This window comes from Macaca mulatta, chromosome 14 (assembly GCF_049350105.2).
Source record: "Macaca mulatta isolate MMU2019108-1 chromosome 14, T2T-MMU8v2.0, whole genome shotgun sequence".
In the NCBI taxonomy this organism is placed as follows: domain Eukaryota; kingdom Metazoa; phylum Chordata; class Mammalia; order Primates; family Cercopithecidae; genus Macaca; species Macaca mulatta.
In genome coordinates this window covers 109,362,004-109,380,900 of record NC_133419.1, presented here as the reverse complement: position 1 = coordinate 109,380,900, position 18,897 = coordinate 109,362,004, and the positions used below count along the sequence as shown (strand labels likewise).

Sequence of the window (18,897 nt, the reverse complement as noted above, 5' to 3'; positions counted from 1 at the left end):
AACTGGGACTAGCGGGAATGGAAAGTACGGTCCTCAAGATTCATGTCACCGCATTTCCACTTTATGTTTAGATTTTTTTCTTACTTGCTAATGTCGAGCTTATTTGATGGTTTTTTTAAGTAAATGAACGAATCTAGACCACTGATTTTATAATTGTTGTGCTCTTTTTAGTACCAGAAGCTCAGTAAACCATTGTAAATGTACAAACTATACTTCCTGGGGATCTTGGGTGCGTAGGGTTAAGAAGATGAATTACAGGTACCCAGAGAGTTTGAGTTTAGACTTTTATGTCATATTTTCTCTTCCTGGGTCACCCTTACATCAAAGGCCAAAACTATTTCTGTGTTGCTTCCTTGGTAATAGTAAACATGATGCCATTATTGACTACCTGAACCTTGAATATCCTGGCTGATGACTGTACCTGTTAATCACTTTCCTGACATCCATCCCTAGAGTCATCCTTGAAATATTTCTGCTTCAAAAATATTTGAATTTCTTCAAAATCTTGCCCCTTTCATGTATCTGCATGCCACTACTGTCTGAATTTCATTTCTCACTATCTTCAGGAAACAAATACTAGCATAAACGTATCTACGGATTATTTATATTTTACTTCCAACAGCCCTAACCAGAGTAGGGTTTGTATAGCTCAACATTCAAAATTTAATCAAAATGAAAGTCAATCTCATTACAATAAGACGATGATCAAAAACTTTCTTATTTAAAACACATAAGAAAAATGAGCTTTTTAAAATTAAACATTTCTTATTCCAATAAAGAACTCTGAGACACTGAGCTTTTTTCTTTTTTTAAAAGATGGAGTCTCACTCTGTCACCCAGGCTGGAGTGCAGTGGTGCAATCTCGGCTCACTGCAACCTCCCTCTCCTGTGTTTAAGTGATTCTCCTGCCTCAGCCTCCTGAGTAGCTGGGATTACAGGCGCCCACCACCAAGCCTGACTAATTTTGTATTTTTAGTAGAGACGGGGTTTTGCCATGTTGGCCAGGCTGGTCTTGAACTCCTGACCTCAGTGATCCACCTGCCTCAGCCTCCCAAAGTGCTGGGATTACAGGCGTGAGCCACCACACCCGGCTAAGACACTGATTTATAAATTGACAAAATATACAATTGCCAAATCACAAAGTATAATTACTAAACAGACCTAAAGGAAGAGTTCAAGCCTTCCTATTATCAAAGAAATGTAACATATTTTATTAAACAAAGAAAAGAAAGATTCTTAAAAAGAAAAATAATTACTAACAATTATAAATAGTACCACCAAAATATTAAATTAGAAAAATAAAAATACTTGAAATAGTACCTTGTCTTCTAAGGATGCCTAGTGGCAGACTTGTACTTTGCTGGCATAAATGATATTGGTGTAGCTATTTTGGTAGTATGTATAAAGAATGACAAAAAGGGCTGGGGTCTGTTGTTCATGCCTGTAATCCCAGCACTTTGGGATGCCAAGGTGGGAGGATCAATTGAGGCCAAGAGTGAGAGACCAGCCTGGGCAACAGAGTGAGAGCTCTATCTCTACAAAAAACTATAATATTAGCTGGGCATAGCAGCGTGCACCTGTAGTCCTAGTTACTCAAGAGGTTGAGGCAAGAGAGTCATTTGAGCCCAGGAGTTCGAGGTTGCAGTGAGCTGTGATGGCACCACTGCACTCCAGCCAGGACAACAGAGTGAGACCCTGTCTCTAGAAAAAATAAAATTTAACTTTAAAAAAAAATCACAAAAATGTTTTGACTCTTTGGCCCAATCATTCTACTTTCGTGTCTGACAGACACTATACAAATAGAAAATGCACAATAATATTTATTACAGCAATATTTATAAAGAAAATTCTCAATGTCCTGGATGAGGAGAATAATAAATAAAGGATGGAAAACACACTAGCTTGAATATTATGCAAATACTTAATGATTGCTCTGAAGATGAGTGATGTTAAAGGTGTTATTTAGGTTTCGGTAATGTTAAGTTTTTGCAGTGTTAACTTTTGGGTTTTTAAAGATTATATATGCATGATATCTGTAAGTGGCATCTTCTTTTTTTTTTTTTTGAGACAGAGTCTTATTCTGTCATCCAGGCTGGAGTGCAGTGGTGCGATCTCAGCTCACTGCAAGCTCCACCTCCTGGGTTCACGCCATTCTCCTGCCTCAGCCTCCCAAGTAGCTGGGACTACAGGTGCCTGCCACCACATCCAGCTAATTTTTTTCTTTTTTTTTTTTTTTTTGTATTTTTAGTAGAGATGGGGTTTCACCATGTTAGCCAGGCTGGTCTCGATCTCCTGACCTCGTGATCCACCCGCTTCGGCCTCCCAAAGTGCTGGGATTACAGGCGTGAGCCACCGTGCCTGGCTTGTGAGTGGCATCTTCTATGCACTTCTGTAAATCAGAAGTCTAGGAATCTTCCTTGATGTGTCTCTACCCCTACTCCCCAAAACGCCATTACTTGGGAATCACTTTTCACCTTAAGTCACCCTGAACACAAAGTCTCCAGCTTCCCCACTACCATCCTGGTCCAAGCAAGCACCTCTTTCTTTTAGATCCTACAAGTATCCCGACTGGTCTCCTGCCCTCCACTGGAATCTACTCTCTACCTGCAGCTAGGATGATCTTTCAAAAATGCAAATCCAATGTGTCTTGCCCCTGCTGAGCCATCAATCATTGTTGCATGACCAAACACCAAACCGCAGAACCTTACCCCTAATGCTATGTTATCTAACAGCTGCCTGTCTTTCTGTTTACTTGGGCTTCCTCTCTGTCCCCGCACTCCAGCTACACAGGCCTTACTTCAATTCCTTACTTCTTCTCTGGGTGCACTTGTTGCTCTACAGAGTCTACCCCTCTGCCTGGAAAGCTCTCTCCCAGACCCTTCTGCCATGACCCTTTGGCCTCATCCCTCGTCCTTCATTCTTCCAGCCCGATGTCATCTCAGGGAAATCTTCACTGGTGGTGCCTCAGCCCAGGTCCTTGTTATGTGCTCTCTTAGCAGCTATTTACTGGTTTTTGTTTTGTTTTGTTTTGTTTTTTCAAGGCAGAGTCTCGCTGTGTCACCCAGGCTGGAGTGCAGTAGTACGATCTCGGCTCACTGCATCCTCCACCTCCCGAGTTCAAGCGATTCTCCTGCCTCACCCTCCTGAGTAGCTGAGACTACAGGCGTGTGCCACCACACCCAGCTCACTTTTTGTATTTTTAGTAAAGATGGGGTTTCACCATGTTAGCCAGGATGGTCTCAATCTTCTAACCTCATGATCCGCCTGCCTTGGCCTCCCAATGTACTGGGATTACAGGCGTAAGCCACTGTGCCCGGCCTATTTACTATTTTTTTTAGACCAGATCTCACTCTTTTGCCCAGGCTGAGTGCAGTGGTGTGATCCTAGGTCACTGAGCCTCCAGCTCCTGGGTTCAAGGGATCATCCTGCCTCCGCCTCCTGAACAGCTGAGACTACAGGAGCACACCACTACACCTGGCTAATTTTTAAATTTTTTGTAGAGATGGGTTTCCGCTATGTTGGCCAGGCTGGTCTCTCACTCCTGGCCTCAAGTGATCCTCCCACCTTATTTCCCAAAGCACTGGGATTACAGACAAGAGCAACCACACCCACCCCTATTTACTTTTTTATTGTTTCCCCCTGACACACACCCCCACTCCAGCAGAATTTAAATCCCATGAAGGCAGGGACTTGTTCACTGTTCTTTGCCCAGGGTTCAAATGTGTGTTGAGTGAATAAGTCATATTTACCACTATTTGTTACCTTATGTCAATATTGTTATTGGATTCATATCTGTCTCTCCCACTAGACTGTAATCTCTCTAGGGTGGGAGCTCACCACTGTATGCCACCATTGTATGCCAGCATTTGCACCATAGGAGGCCTTCCACAAACCTATATTGAATATTATATATATATCTCAGCATCCCAAGTAGCTGGGACCACAGGTGCAAGCAACCACACCTGGCTAACTTTTAAACTTTTTGTAGAGACAGGGTCTCACCATGTTGCCCAGGCTGGTCTTGAATTCCTGGACTCAAGCAATCCACCTCCCTTGGCCTCCCAAAGTGCTGGGATTACTGGTGTGAGCTACCGCGCCCAGCCTGGATATATTTTATCTCAATTGTGTTAGAAATGCAGCAGAAAAATCACACCGAAAAAGTAATATTGACTGTGTTCAGATTATGACAATATTACTGATTTCTTTCTGTCTCCAGAAAAAAAAATTGATGGAAAAGTGAAAACACAAATAAAAATTCACAATTAAACAAAAAGAAGAAATAGCTCCATATATTGTAGATATTGTATAATAAAAAAATAAAATGAAAAATAATAAGCTAAAAATAGAAATGATACCTATAATTAATCTACTCTAAAACATCAGGTGTTTTCAACTTTTTTTTTTCAGTGTGCCCAAAAGGGGAATCATTTTTACATAGCTATAATCATAGATAAATGTTGTATTTTCATTTTCCTGCTTCATGTTATGTCATGTGCATTTTCCCAGGATTCTATGTTGTCTACATAATTATTGTTAACAACTCAGTTGCTCAGTTAAATTAATGTTCTTGGGGTGGGGTTATTGCTGTAAGATAAATTTCCTGGTGTGGATTTCAAAGTATATGAGTACTTTCAGGGAAATACAGATTTCTGGCTTCACTGGCCAGAAGACAGAAAAGAAGCAGGCAGTGGTGGGTATGCACACAACCGTGGAAGGAAAGCTTGAGGTACGATTAAGTGAACTGTGGTTACTTTTAAAAGAGAGTCAGGGCTCGGCATGGTGGCTCATGCTTGTAATCTCAACAGTTTGAGAGGCTGAAGCGGGAGGATCGCTTGAGGCCAGGAGTTCAAGGCAAGCCTGGGCAACAGAGTGAGATTCTGTCTCTACAAAAATCAGTCAGGGACGGTGGTCCCAGCTAAGGAAGGAGACCACTACTACTCCTGCTGCCCTCCTCCCCCCACCTTGCCTAGTTCACAAGACAGGAGGAAAGAGAGAAAGCAAAAAGTTAGAAAGAAACAAAAGTAAGATAAATAGCCAGACAACCTTGGCACCACCATCCGGCCCTAGGAGTTAAAAAAAAGTAATAATAATAACATCAACCCCGACCTAAACTACTTGTGTTATCTGTAAATTCCAGACACTGTATGAAAAAAACATTGTAAAACTTTTTGTTCTGTTAGCTGATGCATGTAGCCCCCAGTCACGTTTCCCACGCTTGCTCGATTTATCACGACCCTTTCACGTGGACCCCTTAAAGTTGTAAGCCTTTAAAAAGGCCAAGAATTTCTTTTTCAGGGAGCTCGGCTCTTAAGACGCGAGTCTGCCAACACTCCCGGCAGAATAAAAACCTCTTCTTTCTTTAATCCGGTGTCTGAGGAGTTTTGTCTGCAGCTCGTCCTGCTACACAGCTGCTGGGGAGGTTGAGGCCAGAGGATCACTTGAGCCTAGGAGGTCAAGGCTTCAGTGATCTATAATCGCACCACTGCACTCCAGCCTGGGCAACAGAGTGAGACGTTGTCTCTAGAAATAAATGCAGAAATAAAGAAAATGTGTAAAAAGAGAGTCAATATTACACCAAGCCCGTATGGGGGAAAATGTTGTTTATATGAAACATTTCTAAGTCAAGTAGCTTGACTGTCTCCTGAAATGAGACCGATGTTTTCAGAAACAGAGAAAGGTGGTGCCAGCTTTTGGGGAACTGACAATTAGGGAGGGCTCCAAGGAAGGGGAGGTCGTGTACAAATGTGGGTCATTAGTAAGTGAGGTGTTCATAAGTTAGAGGCAGCCAGTATTGGTTAGAAGCAGATACTTAGGATCTCTTAGTCTGCTCTGTTAGTAAATGAAGTAGCAATAGAGACAGGAGTACCAGGCATCAGAGGGAGGAAATGGCAAAAAATTTGCATTGAGGCACCAATGCAAATTCTGTAAGTTGAACATGTTGATTGCTGTCTAGTGCTTTGCAAAATGCAAGTCTGGGCAGGGTGACCTCTGGCTCCTTTCTCGAATATTTTATAAAATAGCAGTATCATAGCCCCAAGCAGGAGCCTGAGTTGCAGCCATCTCAGTTCATTGCCTTTTAACTCCAGATTTGCCACGTCGCAAATATCTTGCTCTTCAGTTCCTTAGCAATACAAAGACCCTAACACTGTGCTTTACAGCAGACCCTGGATAAAGGATAACAGCTGCTGAGCCACACGGAATACTTTTCAAAGCAGCAGAATCTCCCAAGGTTGGAACCCAACAACTTGCCTAACTTTTTCATTAGTGCTATCTAAAAGCAACCACTCTATAAGCCTTGTCATCATGTTCTTCAGACTCCACTTTCTGTTCATTTTGCCTCCGTCCAGGAACATCTCCCTCTGAATTAGGGACCTCTCATTTCCAAACAGTTCTAGAGTCTTCCTTAAATAGAGCAAAATGATCTACTTTGAAAAAAGTATTAATAAATCACAACAACTGGTGATTTAATTAAGAACTTAAAGCAGCATTTTCATTTGAAAGAGAATTGGGCAGGAAAGGGGAGGAGAGAAGAAAAAAAAGTAATAGGATTTCAGGCCACATGTTCTGACAATATGGGGCAGACATATTTGTGCGCCGCATGGTTTTTCTGTCCATCTCAAATTACCTCACTACCTTTGCATTAGACTTGTGCTCACTCATGGGCTTTTGTGTTTTTGTGTGTAAAGAACTTCATTATCTAAGACCATTATATTCGGCAGGGTGCGGTGGCTCACGCCTGTAATCCCAGCACTTTGGGAGGCAGAGGCAGGGGTGATCATTTGTGGTCAGGAGTTCAAGACCAGCCTGGTCAACATGGCAAAACCCCGTCTCTACTAAAAATACAGAAATTAGCCAGGCGTGGTGGCGGGCGCCTGTAATCCCAGCTATTCAGGAGGCTGAGGCAGGAGAATCACTTGAACCCGGGAGGCAGAGGTTGCAGTGAGCCAAGATTACACCACTGCGCTCCAGCCTGGGTGACAGAGAGAGACTCTATCTCAAAAAATAATAATCATAATAACAAGAGTGTTACATTCAATAATTTCTTTTCTGCATGTTAGCTTTTATCTTTGACCACTGGATGGACAAGCAAGTATCCTATTTGTTACATTCACTGTTGAATCCATTGCCTACCTGGGGCCTCATAAACACTAAATTGATTAACATTGCTCAATAAACATTTAATGAATTAACAAGTGAATGAATGAGTAATCAAAATGAGAATATTCTAGTTTCTGCATGTCATTAGAACATCTATCATTCAATTGCATTATTAGGTCAGGTTATAGCACATTGCTTAATCCAGGTTGTCCTCATCAGCCTGATGATTAGTTTAACTACTGACAAAAACTTTTACTTTGCCATCATATTTACAAAGAATACTAAAAAAGAAAAAAAAAGAATATACCTAAAATACATTCAATGTTGAAAGGGAAATTCTGATTAGAGCCATTTTTTTTCTAGACTCATAGATTATGCTGCTCCTCCATTAGGTAAAGTTTAGCCCATCACATGAATTGGCATTAGATGTGAATGAATTTAAAGAGTGCATTGAGGCTGGACCAGGTGGCTCACTCCTGTAATCCCAGCACTTTGGGAGGCTGAGGCATGCAGATCACTTGAACTCAGGAGTTCAAGACCAGCCTGGGCAACATGGTGAAACCCTACGTCTACTAAAAATAGAAAAAATTAGCTGGTCATGGTGGTATGCGTCTGTGGTCTCAGCTACTTGGGAAGCTGAGGTGAGAGGATCACTTGAGCCCAGGAGGTGGAGGTTGCAGTGAGATGAGGTTGTGCCACTGTACTCCAGCTTGGTGACAGAGTGAGACCCCCATCTCAAAAAAAAAAAGTACATTGATTTAAGGATGAGCTTGATGTTAAGAAAATAAATAAAGACTGCGCTAATGTTTTTATTTTATTTCAGCAAACTTCAGAAGACAAAGAGGGATATCAGATGGCTTCAGGGAGTGACTGGTGAATGGTTTGAAGAAATTCAAAGAAAAAAGTTTTGCAACGAAACAGATGTTAGCCAGATGTTAAAACAGCCACTTACATACAGGCTAAGGAAGGAGATGGCAAAAAATGGTAAGAAAAAGACTTTAGATTTAAAGTTGGTTTCTTTTTTTCTGTGGCATAGTATTGTAGATAATGGCCCAGTGGATCTCCAATGTAACCAATCCATGTTTAGAAATATTTTAAAGTCGTAAGCCACAAAAGTTTATAATACAATATACACTTAAAAAAAAGTGAACTGAAATTTTACTGTAATAATGTCTTGGGGTTTTTTGTTTTTTGTTTTTGTTTTTTTGAATCGGACAAGATAGCATAGTGGGTAGGAATATAGACTGTGATGTCAACAGAGGCCTGGATTCCAATCTACTCTGTCTCTATTCATGTGAGTCTGTTCAAGTCATTTACTCTCTGTAAACCTCAGTTTCCTCATCTTTAAATGGATACAATGATACCTACACCTCATAAGGTGGTTATGAGAATTAAGTAAAATTATGTGTATAGTGTATTAAGCTGGGCGGGGGCAGTGGCTCACAATTGCAATCCCAGCACTTTGGGAGGCTGAGGCAGGAGGTGGCAGGTGCCTGGAGTTTGAGACCAGCCCGGGCAACATGGTGAAACCTCATTTCTACAGAAAAATACAAAAATTAGCTGGACGTAGTGGTGCCCACCTATAGCCCCAGCTACTCTGGAGGCTGAGGCGGGAGGATTAGTTAAGCCTAGGAGGCAGAGGTTGCAGTGAGCTGAGATCATGCCACTGCACTCCGGCCTAGGCAACAGAGTAAGACTGCACCTCAAAAAATAAATAAATAAATAATAAAATACTAAGCTGGAACAGGGTAAGCACTTAAATAAATGGGATGACTATGATGAAGGGGGAGGAAGAAAAAGCGGAGGGGTGGAGGAAAGGAGAATCAGAGATCAGAGAAGGGAGGGAAGGTGGTGGAGGAGCTGCCACACTTCTGGAACTTTGGTAAACTCTATGAATGAGTTCTAATAAATGCCTTCTATATAGAAAAAAAGAACACTTGCTTTCACAGGGCTATTGCGAAGATAACCAAAGTGCACTAGAAACTATAAAATACTAAAATAAAGTATCTTTTTACTGGCGCAGAGTCACATTGACTACTTTTTTGCATGTTATTAACATTAGTAACATCATGAAACATGTAAAAATAATTCTAAACTTCTATATTGATAATATCTTGCAACTCTCATAATAAACATATCTGTGTTTATTACATATCTGAACTCACAGTTCAGATTTTTTAGATCACCCCCATACATACCCTCTTGACTTTTCCCTTGTCCTAAATTCTCCTAATATTTATAAAGTCAGCATGTCCAAAATCATTATAATATCATGGATTTTTAAAAATTTTATTTATTTATTTATTTTGAGATGGAGTCTCACTCTGTCACCCAGGCTGGAGTGTAGTGGCGCCATCTTGGCTCATTGCAACCTCCACCTCCCAGGTTCAAGCGATTCTCCTACCTCAGCTTCCTGAGTAGCTGGGATTATAGGTGTGCGCCACAACGCCTGGCTAATTTTTTTGTATTTTTAGTAGAGATGGGGTTTCTCCATGTTGGCCAGGCTGGTCTCGAACTCTTGACCTCAGGTGATCCGCCCATCTCAGCCTCCCAAAGTACTGGGATTACAGGCGTGAGCCACTGTGCCTGGCCAATATTATGGATTTTGTATATGTTGATGTTGCCTTTGAATTTGTAATACCCGTATATTATCTATACATATATATTATACATAAACAGGTTGAATATCCGTTATCTGACATGTTTGGGACCAGAAGTATTTCTGATTTCAGATCTTTTTGGATTTTGAAATATTTGCATTATATAAACTGAAAAGTTGAGCATCCCAAATCCAAAAATCCCTAATCTGAAAGGCTCCAGTGAGCATTTTCTTTGAGCATCATGTTGGTGCTCAAATTCTTTTGGATTTTGGAGGAATTTTGGATTTCAAGTTTTTTGGGTTTAGGATGCTCACCCTGTATATGTTACATGCGAACACATATATAAACCATGTATGTAGCAAATACATATCCACAGAGATAGATTTTGGAAACGAATGAAGAACAATCTAAATGACTTAATTTCCTTTTCCTCTACTTTCTTCAGTATAAGAAGTTACGTAGTATGTGTCTATCACCATTGTTATAAGGTACTGAAATAAAAACTTCTGAAGGACAGCATGGTTAAGCAACATGAGAATTGAATGGGGTCCCTGACTTCCTAGCTTGGGTGAGAGGAAGAACACTGCAGGGAATTTGATTCACAGTACACGTGGAAACGTTCCCTACTATTTGAGTTTTCTGTACGCGGCAGAACCATCAGAGGGGCAGGAGAGAGGTGGTTCTGACTCCCTTAGTCCCTGAGGTCTTCATGTGAGGTTGCCTGCCCTGTCTCTAGTCTGCATAGAGGGAGAAAGTGACGTAAGAGCAGAGGCTTCATTCTTTCAAGTATATTTACTTGGAAATAATTGATGTAAAATTTTTACAATTTTTTTTTTTTTTAGATCCAATAGAATTACCTACATCAAGATCTAAAAATGTAACTAATCAAAAGAAGCCAACACCTTTTTCTTCCCGGATGAGCTTCAGGTCGTCATTTGCTTCCCTGTTCTCATTCAGGAAATCTGGAAAGGAGACTTCAAAGCTTCCATCGCTGGGACAGAAAGGGTGAGTTAAACTCAGGTCATGTTACGGCCCATTTGTTATCCGATATCAGAGGCCAGCAGCCTGTTTTGTGTTCAAAGTGTTTAATGTTTGTTCTTAGAATTTCAATTCAATTGGTATTCATAACAAAGGAAATGGGACTTAGCTTGCATAGTGATGAAGTTCTTAGGAAACCATGAAATTTGGCTCACCTGAAATCCAACTTCTAACGAACTACAGCGTGCATTGGTGGTGCATTTGGTGAGTGATGGGTTAAATATTGGGAAATAGTGATTGCCAGTTTTTCCACTGCTCCAAGAGTCTGGCCTATGCCCTGGCCAGGAAGATATATTTAAATAAAAACTATTCCTTCTTTGCAGAGTATGTGGCCTGGTCACGTCCTGGTCACAAGGAGAGTTGGGGTATAAAGACTAGGTGAGCGAAAATGTGAGACAAAGAGACTAGAGATAAACAGAATTCTAAAACAGAGGGAGGAAATGTGATTACTGTTACTAGAAATACTGTTCCCATGTGTTTGCTCAGAATGTATAAGGTGAGGGAAGAGAAGCTTTTGGAGCAGCGGAAACTTAGTTCCAGATGGTTCCCAGTTTAGAACTGTGCAAATCAGTTCACTTGACTCAGTATGTTGTTGGATTACTTTGTGAAAAACAAGCAAGGCTATGCTTAAGTGCAATCGAGCTGACTGCTAAATATTTTCGGCATGTCTTCCTGGTTGCAAAGCTTCCCACCCTCTTAAGGTGTTGGCTTGGCACGTGATGTGTTCCGTGTGCCGTCAAATCACACGGTGTGTTGCAGCACTAAATAAAAGGTGTTGGAGGTCACTGTTGCTGAGAAACAAGAGGCAGCAAGCAGCTGGTGGGTCGTGTGATGAGGCTGCTGGATTTAGCAGACCACTGTCCTCCCCTCTTGGGTGAATGGAGGGTTTTTCACTTCCAGCTTTCACCCGAGGCTGTTTTTGTCTGATGAAAAAAAGAGCTGACCACAATGTAGATTTATGTGACTGTAGCTACCAGAGTCACTAGCAAGGAAATACTCTTCAAATAGGTGAGTCGTTTCTCTTTGTAAAAATTTTTGAGAGACTAGTGATTCTCGCATTTGGGGGATTTAAAATTGAGAAAATGTTTCTTGCACAGTAAATATTTCTTTGAGGGAGAAAAAAATATTTCCACTGCACGGTATAGCTAGGATTTGTGATATCATTTGTATCTTAGGTGATTTTCTTTAAGGCAGAATGTTGTATAGCTGAACCATCTAATATTAGTAAACCGGGAAAAGTTGAGGAACCTGTTAATTCTATGGGCAAGTTATTTCCAAGCTCATATTGCAGATCATTGCAAAGGTGGATCAAAGAAGATATGGATCTATAATCTTCATTCTGGGTATCATGTTTTTTGGCTATAGACCACTGGAAAACATTAAAACTCTTGCAACATTCTGTTTAGCAAATGTTCTTCTTAGATATCGAAATACTTGCAGCTGTCTTTTAACAGGGAGAATTGAAACATAGACACAACATGCAGAAATAAAATAAATATGATCATTTAAGTATATTTATGTGTGTTTAGTAGTTTTCAGAATTTGTCATCTTCAAATGCATTTTACTTTCAAAACATAAATGGAATATTTAACATTTATCTTATTATTATTGATATTGATAAGTATTTATTATTTCTGCTGGTGCAGAATATAATTAAAGGCACTGGATTTTGCTCCTAAGAGGTTTCAGAAGATGAAATATAAAATCATGTTGTTTTTATTTTTAAATTTGAATGTGACCTAAATATTTGGATATGAATCCTATATGTGGGAGAAGAAGTGTTTATTAAAGGGGGCATTGTATTATGAGGAGGTGATATAAATCAGGTCATACATTATGAAGGGCTTATAATCTCAGGTAGAACCTAACTTTCTTTGGCAGTGTTGATCTGAAATAGAAAATCAATCTGCAAAATGGACTGTGATTCAGGAGCTCCTCCTTACCTACAAGCACCCTGGGAGGGACTGACAAATGGCCCAGGGACACACAGTCATCCTCTGCAGGCAGCAGTCAGGTTTCTACTTGCTGAAGCCATCAAGGGCTTGACTGGCACACTCAGTGCTCTGGAAAACAAATCAGTAAAGCAATTTAGAGGATCTTTTGCAAATCGGAGAAAAAGAATCAACACAAGGTGAAAGATAGCCTTCTGATCAGCACTTTAAAACGTGCTTATCAGAGACTTTTTTTTTCTCTTTTTTAAGCTTTGGTTCTAACTGAGAAATGCACTGGGTAATAGGCAACCCTCCCCAGAAGAACATGGACTTCATCATTTCACCAGATTCACTTGTTCCCTTTAAGGCCTAGCCAATAATAGGATATGATATCTTCAAGCTCTGATTTCCTAATATCAGAGATAAAAAGCCATAGGAACACAGTGACCTGGTGAATTTGTAAAAAATGTAAAAAGAAAGGCCTGTCATGGCGGCTTATGCCTGTAATCCCGGCACTTGGGGAGGGCAAGGCGGAAGGATCACTTGAGCCCAGGAATTTTGAGACCAGCTTGAGCAACATGCTGAAACCCCATCTCTACCAAAAAGATAAATTATCTGGGCATGGTGGCGCAAGCCTGTAGTTCCAGCAACTTGGGAAGGTGAGGTAGGAGGATCACTTGAGCCTGGGAGGTGGAGGATACAGTGAGCCATAATCATGCCGCTGCACTCCTGCCTGCGTGACAGAGTAAAACTCTGTTTCAAAAAAAAAAAAAAGGCAAAAAGATTGACCACTTCTGCCTCAGATACGATTTGCTCCTCTTCTCAAACATATACACTTCCCAAATTATCCCATTATGATTTTAATCCTATTCATAAATGATTGACCCCACTCCAACCCCAGGAAAAAAGAAAAATACTTTCCATTTCTGTTTTAATGTATACATTCCTAGCCAATAAATCCAAGAAAAGTATACATATATACATGTAGCTTTCCCTCAACATCTTCCTGCAAGTCATGTTTCCACGGGTCTTGTTCTGGGGTATCTAGTGCATGTAACATGTGCTCAGCCCCTACCATAGAATTTCAGTAACTTTGTCATCTCACAAATGCCTTCCACAGGGCATCCAATGGTGTAAGTCATACATGCAGTCTTCTCAGCTGCCAAGCAGAATCTATAGTTGTTCCTTTCTTGTTCCAGACCCCCAATTATTCCAGTGATGCCCTCCCTACTACGAATAAGTGATGTGCATTGCCCTTCGGATGCAAAGAGCTTTGGGGGATCCACCTAGCTACTCTCAGGCATGTCCAAATTTTCCTGACCCATAGTGTGTACACAGCTCAGACAGTCCAGCTGCAAACTCTAGGTTACATAAGTAAAAAGGTCAAATTCTATTTTGGAAAACTAAAAGGGCAGATCATTTTTTTTTCCTGGTCTCTCTGTCTCTTGATCTCTCTCTCTGTTACCCCCCTTCTCTCCTCCTCCCTCCCTCCTCCTTCCAAATGCCCTACTGTGTACTCTTGCTTGTTGCTAGTTGAGTGCCTATGTCTGAGTTGGAAGACACAGGAATCTAAGACACCTAGATTGCAGGAGAAGTCAGAGAAAGCAAGCTCCTTCTTTGGAAATGCTCCTTCTGTGATTCCAGGCATGGTGTCCACAGATAAATGGCAGCATTGTGGTGGCAAGAGGGAGAAACAAGACAAGGGCAGTGGTTTTGAGTGTTATCCCGGGTGGCTTATGGTTCCCAGCTGGTCTGATCGATCATTATTAGAATCTCATCAGCAATTGTTAAATGAAGACAGACAATCAGGCTCCAACCTGGTGCTTTTGAAGTAAGGCACAGGGAGCTTTACTTATTTATTTTTAATTCTCCAGAATATTTGGGTACTCATTCAAGTTCAGGAAGTGCTGCAGCTTAGCTTCCTCTCACTCTGGTAAGGGCTGTCAGAATTTTTGGCATGGGGGATAAAAGCCAGGTAATAGCTTCCCTTTCATGTATTTATCAAGCTTCTGTCCCCCTCTGGATCAGACCCTATGTTAAGTGCTGGAAATCAAACAGTGAAATGAAAGCAAAGTCCCCGCCTGGAGGATTTTATATTCTAGTGGGGAATACCATATTGCTGCATAGGTCAGGCAGGCAGCATGCCACAGAACTTTAGGATGTGCCACTTGCATCATGACCGTCATGGATTTGTACATGTCTTATGGCAATTTCCAGCAAATGACAGGAAGGGGTCTTGAGAAAGGGGTGCCCTGTAGAATTCACACAGGGATGCCATGTGGCCTAGCTGCCTAAGTAACAGCTGGGTACAGTGACAATGACAGTAGAAGGTGGTGAGTGCTATGGTGACGCATGATGTTCCTGCCAGGAAACAATGTAGAAGCACTTAGCTCAGACTAGAGGATCAAGATCCCTTCCTGGAAGAGGACAGCTAATTTTTGAAAAACAAATAAGACTAAGCCAGGCAATTAAGAATCCAGACGCTGCACTTGGCCAAAGAAATGACATAAACCAAAGTGCAGAGAGTGGAGAAGGCAGGAATTCATCTAGGTCACTGAGGTTCAGTGACCCAGTACAAGGTGAGGGCTGATAAGCGATGGGGGAGGAGAGGTTGGCAGACGCCACAACACAGGGGCCTTATATGTGCACTGCCCCTAAGGAGCTTGGACTCATTCCTGCGGGCAGTGGGGAGAGCCATTAATACTTTTAAAATAATACCACTCTTCTCCTTGTTTTATACATATGACGGATAAAATCACCCAAAGCCAGCTCATCTGGACAAACCCTAACCTTTTGGCATATTTCCATGTGTGTACATGCATCCATCGACAGTTTTTAAACAGAGAAGTGACATAATTGGGTCTTCATTTTAGAGAGATTACTGTAGCCCAGTGGTTTTCAACCAAGCGTGATTTTGTCACCCAAAGGAATTTTGGCAATGTTTGAAAACATTTTTGGGTCAGAGGTGGTGGCTGCCTCTAATCTCAGCGCTTTGGGAGGCTGAGGCAGGAGGCTCACTTGAGGCCAGGAGTTTGAAATTAGCCTGGCCAACACAGTCAGGCTGCATCTCTACAAAACATTAAAAAATTAGCCAGGCATGGTGGCACACACCTGTAGTCCTAGCTACTTAGGAGGCTGAGGCAGCAGGATTGCTTAAGCCCAGAAGGTCAAGCTTCAGTGAACTTTGATTGTGCTGCTGCACTCCAGCCTGGGCAACAGAGCAAGACCCTATCTCAATAAAAAGAAAACATTTTTGTTTTCCACAACTGAAGAGGGGAGGGTGCAATTGGGATCCAGTGGGTAGAGGCCAGGGATGCTGCTAAACATCCTACAATGCTCACAACAGAAACGTCAACAGTGTAGAGACTGAAAAACTTTCTTCTAGCCGCATGCAAAGAATAGATTTGAGGGGGCAAAATTAGGGTCAGGGAGACCAAGTAGAGATTGCTGAGATAATGGTGGCCTAAACTAAGGTAGAGGCAAGAAGGAAAACAAAAGAATAGGCAGATTTATACAAGATTTAGAGTGTAGGCCAGGCGAGGTGGCTCACGTCCGTAATCCCAGCACTTTGGGAAGCCGAGGCAGGTGGATCATGAGGTCAGGAGTTCACGACTAGTCTGGCCAACATGGTGAAACCCCGTCTCTACTAAAAATTAGACAAATTAGCCAGGTATGGTGGCGGGTGCCTGTAATCCCAGATACTTGGGAGGCTGAGGCAGGAGAATCGCTCGAACCCGGGAGGCAGAGGTTGCAGGGAGCTGAGATCGCACCACTGCACTCCAGCCTGAACGACAGAGCGAGACTCCATCTCAAAAAAAAAAAAAAAATGTAGACTCATGAGAACCTAAGAAATGAATGTGGTGGGTAAGGAAGAGAGAGAAGTAGAGATGAACTGTCCACTCTGACTGAGGAAACTCCCTATGGCAGAACGGATCTAGGAAGGTGAGTTATGAGGCTGGAAAGTATGCAGGAACTAGATCATACAGGGCTTTATGAATGCAGAAAAAAATTTCAACTTTCACCTGAGAGCAAATGGAAGTCTGCAGAGAAGTGGCATGATTCAGTTTATATGGATCACTCTGAATAAAGCGTAGAGGATTGGTTGGATTGGGACAAAAACCTGGACACAAAGGACAGTTAAGAGGCTATTACAGCAAAAAAGCCAAAAGATGATAAATGTCTTAACTAGGGTAAAGTCAGGGAGATGTTAGAGATGTGGATGGGTTTGAGAGGGATCTCTGAGTTTGAATCAACAGAATTTGTTGATTAGGTGGATAGGAAGGACTGCAATGGAAGGAGGACATAGATTCTGTTTTGGACAAGTAGGACAGTGGGTAAAGTGTGCCCCACCAACACTTGGGGGGAAATCACCCAGGGTTCCAGTTAGAAAAGGATATTCTTGAGCCCCACCCTACTCTATTGAGTGAGAATTTCTGAATGGTGTCTGTAAAGGTGTGGAAATGAGAGAATATTTAATGAAGGTGGAATTAATTTGACAAATCTAGAGTACAGGTACCTGTGGAAGAGTGGAATGTGAGCAGATGAGACTTGAAGGGCACTGGATTATCCAGGAGTGTTTGCCAGATTAAAGAAAAGCCTTATGTCATGTTAAGATTTTGATTTTTAAAATTTTCTTAATTTTTTGTATTTTTAGTAGAGACAGAGTTTCACCACGTTGGCCAGGCTGGTCTCAAACATCCGACCTCAAATGATTTGCCCACCTCAGCTGGGATTACAGGTGTGAGCCACTGCGCCTGGCCTCATGTTGAGATTTTGGATAATACTTTATTGTAAGATTTTTAGGCAGGGGATTGATAAGATCAAATTTGCATTTTAGACAGCTCTTTCTATTGGTGGTGTGAAGGATGGAGAGGAGTCCAGAAGAAAAACTGTGAAAGTTGACGCTCAGGCAGAATGACTGGAGATGGAGAAATGGGGATATATGTGAAATATCTCAGGTACAGCATCAATAGGACTTGTGGGTAAATGCAGAAGACGAGGTAACTTAGTATCCCTTGAAATGACCAAGTCCAGGGGGCTTTTACCAGCATAGTTTTAATGATACCACTGTTGCTTTTATTGACTCTCCAAGTGGAAACTCTTCACATCAGAAACATAAATTAACTTGTGGGAAGGCCTGGGAGTGGGTGCAGAGACTCTGGGCCCCGAAAACTGCTGAGTCCTATACTCTTCTCCGCAAGTCCACAGGAGCACACGCAACCATGGCACTCTTAGGCAAGCATGTGTCCTTCCACTCGCTGCATGCCCTCACACTTGGTGGTAGCATCCCAACTGTGCTCCAGGCACCCTGTGGTCCTTTAGCTGCATCTCCCTCACACCTGCCATTCTCAGAAACCTGCTCCTGCTGCCCTCACTCCAAAGACTGTGGGGAAGCACCGTAAGGGCTGTAGCCCAGCAGGATTCCAGAAAGAACCTTCACAGTCTGGCATGTAGTCCTGGCTCCAGGCATATTGGATTACTTGCCAGTCCCCGACCTCCCTTGCAGTGCCCCCATCTCCAAGCTTTTGCTCAGGCTATTCTTTAGCCTCTTGTACTGCTTCCACTGCCATCTTCCTATTGCCTTCCCTGTTTGTCCCAGGAAGTGCTTGCTGGCTGGCCCCTCTGCATTTCCCATACATTTTACTTACACCTCTTCATCGTCCTTATCAAGTCTTGACTTAGGGTTTGGCTCTTTACACATCTGCTGTTTCCTAAAAGCTCTCAGAGAACAGGGTCCCTATCTGAGCCATATTTGTTTCCTCCAAAGAGCTCAACATAGTATGCAGAGTGTAGGAGGAAAACAGGCTCAATAAATGAGTATGGAAAAGAAGAATAAAAATAAAAGCAGTATTTAACTCCTAGATATTATTAGTAGATCCAGTATTTCAGAGTTATATGGAAAAATCCATAGTTTTCATTTCAATTTCTGCAAGACTCTGAGCTGAACTATAAAATGCATGTGGTTATCTTAAGGATATAAAATTATTTCGTCTCCCAGGTTTTATGTTCAACTTTTATGAACCATGAAGCAGCTAGAAGTTTGAATGGACAACTGTGCCTTGCCACTTTTAACTGATCTGGACCTAGAGACCCAGTTTCTTTAACTCTTGATCCCCATTACTGTTCTGTCAGTGGAGGAAAGGGCCTGATTTCATACGGAGCACTCAGTCATTATAGTCTATTAAATCTTTTCTTTTTTTTAAGACAGAGTTTTGCTCTTTTCACCCAG

General features: G+C 41.8%; 1 protein-coding gene across 8 annotated transcripts in view; it reads left to right on the top strand.

The window, feature by feature from the left end:
- EXPH5 (exophilin 5) overlaps window positions 1-18,897 on the top strand; it is an 86,300-nt gene that overhangs the window by 46,019 nt on the left and 21,384 nt on the right. For 4 of the 8 annotated variants that reach the window (XM_077964253.1, XM_015115621.3, XM_015115622.3 and 1 more), the window contains exons 2-3: window positions 7,922-8,082; window positions 10,541-10,703. In XM_077964253.1, the coding sequence (XP_077820379.1) occupies window positions 7,922-8,082; window positions 10,541-10,703 (324 nt within the window). Of the gene's footprint in view, window positions 1-7,921; window positions 8,083-10,540; window positions 10,704-11,529; window positions 11,745-18,897 lie in introns of those variants that run through there. The other 4 variants (XM_077964257.1, XM_015115625.3, XM_077964256.1 and 1 more) reach the window with 1 other exon arrangement.